The following is a 10,759-nucleotide window of genomic DNA, read 5'->3' as shown; positions in this document are numbered from 1 at the left end:
GCCATAGTAGTCTGTAAGGTACGCCGTGACGGGGCGCCCTCAACCATCGGCCAACCCCTAACACACACAGTGTGAGAGGAGGCCGGTGAGGGCGAAACGTCACGACTTATCTTACAGCCTAAGGCCATAGACCCTCCTCCAACGTTGGTCGAGGGTCCGTGCTCAGGAATATATCATCCTCTCTACGGTCAAAGGTCAACGAAGCACACTAGTACTATAGCCCAAATCACAATTTTCTTACGATACAGTTACATGTAAAAACTTATGTAAACCATTCCAAAGCAAGAGCATGATTTCAAATCACAATAGCAGTATTGTGTGACAGAACTTGATTTCTTTGACAGAACTGGAGACCCACCCAAAAAGAGGAGCTCAGTCTCTTCGAAATATTTGGTTAGAAATGTATGGTTTACAATGATATTATTCATAGACAGAACCTCAGTGTAAAGTTGTCAAAAACTACAAATGATAAGTCTAGAAGTCAGATCATTTTTACATATGAATACGATACTACTATACCAGCCTACAATGATAAAATACTAACGTCTGGATTCTGCCAGTGACTACTGGTACTTAGAAATATTTCAGTGTAACATTTTTACCTTGAAACAAATAAATTTAAAGAAAATAAATGTCTTAACCATTTTCTGCCACTTTGTTCAAGAAACTAAACCCACTCAGTTAAAATCAAGAGAGAGAAAATTAGGGGTCGTGACAAATTTTTAAAAACGAGGTCAAATGACATTACAATTAAAATATTTTAGAATCCAATATGGCCGCCAAATACTGTTTTAATCAGGGTCTATATCTGGGAAAATTAAAAAAATTATAGGTTTTCTCTGAAAACAAGATTGTGAACCCAGATTCTTTTGATTATTTCAAAGTATCAGAAGAAAGTTGACATATGGGGAAGGTTATGGAGAAAGTTTGATTTTCAAATACTTGTGTATTGTACATACATGTACCTTAACCCGATTTCACCAATATTTGACAAGTGGTTGTGACTGCCTTTTATTGATGTCTCAAAATGACCACCTTTTGTTTCGACGATGGCATGCTGCTTTAAACGATACTTTACTTTTGTATAATAGGTGTGACGTCACAAGGCCTCGCGGGAGAAGGGTTACTATGTACTGCACAGTCATATTTCTTTGGAAGCGATTCACACTTACTCGTTATCAATGGAGACAGACACACCATTTACTCAAATGCGAACGGTGCCGGCCTGAGTGCCGACGTCCTAGTATCGGAATCAGCCTCACTGAAAACCGCCGTAGCTTACGATCGAGACGATAACTTAATTTTTTGGGCTGACCCGGCAAGGGGGAGCATTTTAAAGAAGTTATTTGTTGATGGATCCGACATTGAAAGCATATATGAAGGTACGTCGAATGCAGTTGAGGGACTTGCCGTCGATTGGATGGCCAACAAAGTATACTGGACCGATCAGTCTTACAACTGGATCATGATAGCCGACTACGATGGAAACAACGTTCATCCGTTGATATACACCAATCTAGACAGACCTAGGGGGCTCGTCGTACAACCAATACAAGGGTGAGTTCTATCACTTATACAAAACATCATTTTGACTCATATTTTAGTCTTTCTAGCAATGTTGATATGTTACGGAGAAATTAATTTTGGCCGGCTGATGCAAGCTGTTCTAGATAATTGTTCTACTCTTCAGCATAATGAGATTGATATGCATTGTATACTCTCTATTTCGGACACTACATGTTATCTACACTACAAATCATGACTTGACTATATCTGCAATAATGCCGCTATACCAATGTTATTGACACTGCCTGGCCCATATTTGTGTCATCGAAACTTATTTAAAACTTTATTTAAAACTTTATTTATTTATTTATTTATTTATTTATTTATTTATTTATTTATTTATTTATTTATTTATTTATTTATTTATTTATTTATTTATTTATTTATTTATTTATTTATTTATTTATTTGTTTATTTGTTTATTTGTTTATTTATCTATCTATCTATTTATTTATTTATTTATTTATTTGTTTATTTATCTATTTATTTGTTTGTTTGTTTGTTTATTTATTTATTTATTTATTTATTTATTTATTTATTTATTTATTTATTTATTTATTTATTTATTTATTTATTTATTTACAAACTATACTTAATATTACCATGATTTCGGAACTTTCAACTTTTGCCCCAAAGTGAGATATATATGCAACATTGGCCATTGATTGTGAAAACAGATGGGTATTTACACGGTATGTTCTGTAACTAGTGTGGTAGGTACGTAATACATGTATATGTATAGTTATGTTTAAGCGTCACTCCAGGTGATGAAATATTATAAAAAAATATAGGTAAGAAACAGAGGGACAAGAACAAATACCACAGTTCAGACAAGGTCATGCCACTATAAAATTTGATTTTTCTTCTATCAAGATCCAAAACACAGTGACCCCCCCTCTTCCAAAATGTTCAGAAGAGGCGGACCCCCCGCCCCCCCCCCCCCCATTGCCAATTTCAAAAACAGAGTGACCCCCTATCAATCCACCACCCTCCCCTCGGCCGAAGAAATTGTCAAATCCCAAATCACTCGCTACCCCACGTCTGAACGGGAACTGTACAGAACCAAATCCTTGTTGGGACGAATAGAAGTATAGTATCCAGTTCAATTATTGAGAGTTTGAAAACGCCCACACCGTGTACTATAATGATTTATCTGGCTACGACGTCACTACTGATAGTGACTACTGCCCTCATAGTCAGATAATAAACTATTTTTTGGTATTTTTTAACACCTCAGTCCACTTTATCGATAAATGGTAAATTCTCTGCATTTATTGACTTTGTGGTATTTTCTATAAATGATTCTTGTAGCACGATCAAAAGATTATTATCTATTAAGACTACCGCCTTATTTACAATGAAAACCGATTGAGCACGAATAACTGCATTGCTACATGCTATCGTATGGCGTAGAATGCCTGCCAATATTCGAAAATACAATACTGCAATGACTATATGCAATACTGCAATGACTATATGCAATACTACAATGACTATATGCAATACTGCAATGACTATATGCAATACTGCAATGACTATATGCAATACTACAATGACTATATGCGATATGACTACATGAGATGACTATATGCGATATGACTACATGAGGTGACTACATGCGATATGACTACATGCGATGTGACTACATGAGATGACTACATGCGATATGACTACATGAGATGACTATATGCGATATGACTACATGAGATGACTACATGCGATATGACTACATGAGGTGACTACATGCGATATGACTACATGAGGTGACTACATGCGATGTGACTACATGAGATGACTACATGCGATATGACTACATGAGGTGACTACATGCGATGTGACTACATGAGATGATTACATGCGATATGACTACATGAGATGACTACATGCGATATGACTACATGAGATGACTACATGCGATATGACTACATTAGATGACTACATGCAATACTGCGATGAGAGATGATGACATGATATGCGGCGATTTTGTAATGACGTTATGCCATTCGTAGATTATTCAATATGCATAAGGGGTAGACCATTCGATATCCTTGGGGGGGAGGGCTTGGAAGATTGGTGGAGAGTCATTATTTTTTTTCCCACCTCAGTGCTTGCCTGAGAATTATTTTTTTTCTCCTTTTCCTATGCTGGCAACTTTTTTTTTCTTTGCTTCTTTGAGATATCCGGATTTTTCTTACGTCATTGTTGAACACCTACATTTGTTGCCACAATTTTTCTGTTTGGTTTTGGCACACGGTAATAGAGAGAGCAAAAAGATGCTGTTCTATCACACACATATTATATTTAAAAAACTACATATTTCATACATGTTTGATTTTCAATTAAATAAACATGCCATGGTATGGTGACACACTGAAAATACAAATCGGAAACTTGATTGGTGAGCTCAAACATTCAGATAGACCGGTCAGTTTCTCCAGATTGGGGGATGGGGGGGGGGGGTGTCAGTGTTTTTTTCCATTGGGCCGACAAAAAGTCACTGACCCCCCTGAATAAAGTTTCATAGCATCTGACAGTAAGTTGTAGAGGAAAGAGCTTTGAGACTGGGATATGTCCACCTCTTGTGCGAGTGTCTGTGAATGGGGGGGGGGGGTTCTAGCGGGTCTCCCCCTAGAAAACGGCCTGGATGATTTTTACTTCTAAAGCAATGTTTAGGCTATTCACAGACGCTTTCAGACAATAATTTACAAATTTTACAAGACAGCTCTAACATGTAAAAAGCAACTCTGTGAGGTTGAAACATTTTTGAAATAAAGTTTCATAGCATCTTGACAGTAAGAGTTGGAGGAAAGAACTTTGATTTGAGACTGGAACATGTCTACCTCTTACGGGGGGGGGGGTTCTTGGGGGTCCCCCTAGAAGCCCTCGAGGTTTTTTACTTCTAAAGCAATGTTTAGGCCATTCACAGACACTTTCAGACAATAATTTGCAAGCTTTACAAGACAACTCTAACATGTAAAAAGCAACTACACATGGTTGAAACATATTTGAAATAAAATTTCATAGCATCTTGACAGTAAGAGGTGGAGGGAAGAACTTTGATTTGAGGCTTGGACATGTCTACCTCTTATGGGGGGGTCCTAGGGGATCTCCCCTAGAAGCTTTTCAATTTTTTTTTTACCAATTTTGGTGAATCTTATTGTTGGTTTAACGAATGAGTGGCCTCTGGGGTGATGGAGTCCAAGGCCCCCCCCCCCCCGCCAGATCTGCAGTTTTTTGTTTCTATTTAGGCGATTTTTAGGTTATTCATAGCCTCTGAGATATATATTGCCAAGCATCGAAAAGCTAAAGTAAATATAACTTTTTACATAAGTTTTCCATGTTATAAAAGTGGGCCTGTAACATAGGTATAGGGTCATTGATATTGCATTTATAGTAAAGTTACTGATGTGTTAGAGCACTTTAGGAGGTCATACCTAGTGTACAATAGAAACTTGAATTTGAGTTGTGGTGTCGATACATGCAGTGTCTGAAATAGGAAGTATAGCATCCCTCTTGACAAATTCATACTGAAGAGACTAGAACAATTTAGATTAAGTTCTTTTATAAACTATCCAATAGTATGAAGGTTACCATTACAAAACCTTCAAGTTCACTTTTGCCCCAAAGTGTAAGATAAGTGAAGCATTGATTGTGAAACAGCCAAACACTTACATGGCATGTTCTGTAACTAGTGTGGTAGCTAGGTAATACATGTATTATATGTATAATTTTATGTATAGTTCATGTTTGAACCCTTACATGAAGTAATATTTAAACCATTTATGAAAGAAACAGAGACAAGAACAAATATTATATGTACCACAGGCTAACGAAACTGACTGGTCCCTGACATGTGTTTGAAACTGTTTGTCATGATTTGACAAGTGTCCTGGTTGGAGAGGTACGAGCAATTTGAACAGTATACTCGAACCTGTGCATCATTTCCCTGCCAAGACATTTTTTCCCTAGCAGCAGTGGTCCATCTTTTTTTTCCATAACCCTCTCATATCCGGATTTTTTTTTCAATTTTTCCCCCCGAAATCTTCCAAGCCCTCCCCCCCCCAGGATATCAAATGGTCCACCTCTTACCACGTGCAACATGCTGAGGAGTACTCCTTAGCCTGTTTCATATTAATACTCGTATTATGCGTATTGAATAATCTACGAATGGCATAACGTCATTACAAAATCGCCGCATATCATGTCATCATCGCAGTATTGCATATAGTCATCTCATGTAGTCATGTCACATGTAGTCATCTCATGTAGTCACATCGCATGTAGTCATCTCATGTAGTCATATCGCATGTAGTCATCTCATGTAGTCACATCGCATGTAGTCACCTCATGTAGTCATATCGCATGTAGTCATCTCATGTAGTCATATCGCATGTAGTCATCTCATGTAGTCACATCGCATGTAGTCATCTCATGTAGTCATATCGCATGTAGTCATCTCATGTAGTCACATCGCATGTAGTCACCTCATGTAGTCATATCGCATGTAGTCATCTCATGGAGTCATATCGCATGTAGTCATCTCATGTAGTCACATCGCATGTAGTCATATCGCATGTAGTCACCTCATGTAGTCATATCGCATATAGTCATCTCATGTAGTCATATCGCATATAGTCATTGCAGTATTGCATATAGTCATTGCAGTATTGTATATTCGAATATTGGCAGGCATTCTACGCCATATGCTATCGCCTGACTTGGCAAAAATGTTATTAACATTGCTACATGTTATCGTCTGCCGTGGTAAAAAACTTTTCTTTCTTTTTATAACTTTTGATATAGTTTGTAACAAGATAAACTTTGTCTGGTTATGGTGATGGATTGAAATCCTTAGAAGTGAATTTGATCTTTTGTCGTACCGAAGAATAAAGATTTAGTAATATTAATATAAATAAAATGTCCAACTAAAATAAGATTTGTTTCTACCCAACTGGTTTCCATAGTAACAGCGTGTCTCTTATCTGTTGGTTTACATGGTAGGTATCTCTACTGGTGTGATCTAGGTGTTGATGCCAAAATTGAAAAATCCTCCCTAAATGGCGATAATCGAGAGGTCATGGTTAGTGTCAAGGTCAACGGTAACCGTAATATCAATCAACCGAGTGGACTAACAATAGATTATGATGAAAACAGGTAAGATATTTATTTGGTGAGTGAGTGAGTGAGTGAGTGAGTGAGTGAGTGAGTGAGTGAGTGAGTGAGTGAGTGACCAACCAAACCCACCCACCCACCTACCCACCCACCAACCAACCAACTAATCAATGGACGAATGAATGAATGAATGAATGAATGGATGAATGAATGAATGAATGAATGGATGGATGGATGAATGACTGAATGGCTGACTGACTGACTGACTGACTGAATGAATGAATGAATGAATGAATGAATGAATGAATGAATGAATGAATGAATGAATGAATGAATGAATGAGTGATGTCGACTGGAGACTCAATACTTTACATACCTAAGATGCAAGTATAACCACTTAATTTGTATCGAGTACATGGCCATATTTACACAAACCGTGATGATTTATGACTAAAAATCAGACTATGGGAGAGGGTCCGTTCTCATTTGTTTCTTCCTTGTTTGTGACTAAAGAAGCAATTTTTTTAGTAAGTGTATTGAAAATATAACAGTGGGGGGGGGGGAGGGGGGGGGGGGTTAAAGGGGAAAATCTTGTCAGTATTGTTTGCTGTCTGCATTTTTTTTAGCATTCAACGTACTCACAATACTGTATTTGCTGGAACGAGTTTCAGCCACACTCAACGAGTTTTAGCCACAATCAACGAGTTCACTTTAGCCACAATTAAACGAGTTTAGCCACAATAAACCACAATCAACTGTAGTTTCATCTCTAAAGGCTCACAGAGTAGCTGTCTTACATGCGAGGACACCATATAATCAGCATTTTTGTTCAAAGAGGTAGGGACCGGACGCTGCTAATTGACAAACCACACCTTCGATTGAAACACCTTCTTCCCCACGTTGATTGATGAGTGCAGCATTTTGTAGCGTACCGGATACCATGTGACGAAATGCAGCTGATACTCTGGGAAATAAAGAAGGAGCCGTATTTAGAATTCCATACATGAAAGAGACTTGAAGTGCTTTATGTGTACTGTTAGTGGTACATTGAAAAGTTACAGACTCGTTTGACTGCCTTACAGTATTAACAATTATTTAACACTGGTGGCGTAGTGCTATTGACAATTCAAATATGTTGTGGTTTTATTAACGTTATAGGCTATACTGGACAGATGATGGACTGGATACTATTATGTCAGTTGACCTACAGTCTCCATATGCTATCAGAGAGGCTTATAACGGACTAAGAGAACTATTTCAGTTTCCATTCGATATTACATTAAATACGGTAAAACACGTTTTACTTTGTTTCCTGAATACTTTCTACAATGTATTACTCATGTTATACTGGAACTCATCAAGGGACCGTCAAACAAGCAACTCATCATTACATACACACACCCACCCTCACACGCACAGACACCCCAGACACATTCACACGCACGCACGCACACGCACACGCATATATATATATATATAAATATATATAAATACAAATCCACTCCATCCCCAGCCCAACACATACATACATACATACATACATACATACATACATACATACATACATACATACATACATACATACATACATACATACATACATACATACATACATACTTGTATACATACATACATACATACATACATACATACATACATACATACATACATACAGACAGACAGACAGACAGACAGACAGACAGACAGACAGACAGACAGACAGACAGACAGACAAATAGACAGACACACACATGTGCTCACTCTGTCTGTCTGTCTGTCTGTCTGTCTGTCTCTGTCCTCTCTTTCTTTTTCTCTGTCTCTCTCTAATACAAACATATATGTTTTTCAGAAGTGATTAAAAAACACCACGTTACCATAGAAAAAAATGTTTATGCATAAATACCGTTCAGAGTTAGCCTGTCAGTTTGCAAGTTAATTAGTCACTATGTCAGTGAAGTCCACTATCGATCTAGCGTCAGTCATCAATCAATCAATCAATCAATCAATCAATCAATCAATCAATCAATCAATCAATCAATCAATCAATCAATCAATCAATCAATCAATCAATCAATCAATCAATGTAAGATTAATCGTTCTATTATCAAGCAATAAGTTTATCAATTGATCAGCAAATTAGAATGCGTGCATACGAAGTTCTAAATTACTACAGCTAAAATGATGTGGGCTTGGAGTTTCACCCATGCACCATGACATATATTACACACCCTAAGACAACTTCTATTGCAAAAGAAACAATTACATAGGTGATGTGCACAGAGAGGATGTAGAAGTAGTCAAATTGAAATGTTGATTATCAGTTAGAAAATAAACAATTGCAGCCATTAAAAACATCAAGTCCATGTGTAATGTTTTCATTAGAAGCCTGTTTCTACTACAATGTGAAAGAATAGCAATGTTTATCAATATTCAATGTGATTGGGCAAAGGATCCTGCTGTGTTTGTTGTGTCTCTGTTATTGTTAGTTTAGAGTCGAAATATATCTATTTTTGAGTCAAAAACGTAATGTCCCATGAGTGAAACACCAATTGTATGCCTGGTTGTAAATCTAGCCAACATCGTTTAGCTGTATCGTCCCTTGAGTGAAACACCAAGCCTACAACATTTTAGCTGTAATGTCCCATGAGTGAAACACCAAGCCTACATCATTTCAGCTGTAATGTCCCATGAGTGAAACACCAAGCCTACATCATTTTAGCTGTAATGTCCCATGAGTGAAACACCAAGCCTACATCATTTCAGCTGTAATGTCCCATGAGTGAAACACCAAGCCTACATCATTTCAGCTGTAATGTCCCATGAGTGAAACACCAAGCCTACATCATTTCAGCTGTAATTTCCCATGAGTGAAACACCAAGCCTACATCATTTTTAGCTGTAATTTCCTCATGAGTGAAACACCAAGCCTACATCATTTCAGCTGTAATGTCCCATGAGTGAAACACCAAGCCTACATCATTTTAGCTGTAATGTCCCATGAGTGAAACACCAAGCCTACATCATTTCAACTGTAATGTCCCATGAGTGAAACACCAAGCCTACATCATTTTAGCTGTAATGTCCCATGAGTGACACACCAAGCCTACATCATTTTTAGCTGTAATGTCCCATGAGTGAAACACCAAGCCTACATCATTTTTAGCTGTAATTTCCTCATGTGTGAAACACCAAGCCTACATTATTTTAGTTGTATCTTTATTAGGATTACCTATATGTCAGTGACTACAACACAAATAAACTTTGGATCATCCCTCGGACAGACGTGAGTGTGGCTGTTTGGGTATCTTTCAATTTCATCCAACCTATTGGTCTGGCATTCTTCTCACAAAGCAGTCAGCCATCTCAATCCAGTAAGTATTAGTAGTATTGTTCTATACCTGGAATGTCGTTGTAAGAATGACGCTATTTATTTTAATTCTTCCCATGATAACCACCTTAATTTGTTGGTCTGTCATTTACAAAGCGAAATATCGGGATGGGAATCTTGTGAATCGCTGTAACTCTAATAGACCCTCCACCAATTGCAACACGTGGAGACTGTAACCCTAAGCATATACCCTCCACCCAGACCCTCGACCAACAAGTGGAGGCTGTAACTCTAGCCATAGACCCTCACCCAACAAGTAAAGAGTGTATGCATGCTCTAGCATAGAATTAACAACGTACATGTTCTAATCATCTTCTCCACTGATGTAGGTCCCTGTCTTATCAGCAATGGAGGATGTGACCATCTTTGTGTTGGCGACCCCAACGGTCATAAATGTTTGTGTAATTACGGCCATGTACTCGATACAAACGGTTATACTTGTATCTTAGGTAGGTAAAGTAAGGCTTCTCCAGTCGACATCATTCATTCATTCATCCGTCCGTCCGTCCGTCCGTCCGTCCATCCATCCATCCACCCATCCATCCATCCATCCATCCATCCATTCATTCATTTATTCATTCATTCATCCATCCATCCATCCATTCATTCATTTATTCATTCATTCACTCATTCACTCATCCGCCCATCCATCCATACATCCATCCATCCATTAACCCATCCATCCATCCATCC

At 37.8% G+C, this 10,759-nt stretch overlaps 1 protein-coding gene across 1 annotated transcript in view; it reads left to right on the top strand.

Moving 5' to 3' along the window:
* The first annotated feature begins 1,396 nt into the window (after nucleotides 1-1,396).
* Nucleotides 1,397-10,759, top strand: part of LOC144451304 (uncharacterized) — a 53,649-nt gene continuing 44,286 nt past the window's right edge. Inside the window, exons 1-5 of the mRNA XM_078142108.1 lie at nucleotides 1,397-1,557; nucleotides 6,568-6,720; nucleotides 7,837-7,966; nucleotides 9,902-10,049; nucleotides 10,396-10,515. Of these exons, the coding sequence (XP_077998234.1) occupies nucleotides 1,421-1,557; nucleotides 6,568-6,720; nucleotides 7,837-7,966; nucleotides 9,902-10,049; nucleotides 10,396-10,515 (688 nt within the window). The 5' untranslated portion in view covers nucleotides 1,397-1,420. The remainder of the gene's footprint in view (nucleotides 1,558-6,567; nucleotides 6,721-7,836; nucleotides 7,967-9,901; nucleotides 10,050-10,395; nucleotides 10,516-10,759) is intronic.

This window comes from Glandiceps talaboti, chromosome 21 (genome assembly GCF_964340395.1).
Source record: "Glandiceps talaboti chromosome 21, keGlaTala1.1, whole genome shotgun sequence".
Taxonomy (NCBI): domain Eukaryota; kingdom Metazoa; phylum Hemichordata; class Enteropneusta; family Spengelidae; genus Glandiceps; species Glandiceps talaboti.
The sequence above is the reverse complement of the archived record's forward strand: the minus strand, read 5'-3'. Positions and strand labels throughout refer to the sequence as shown.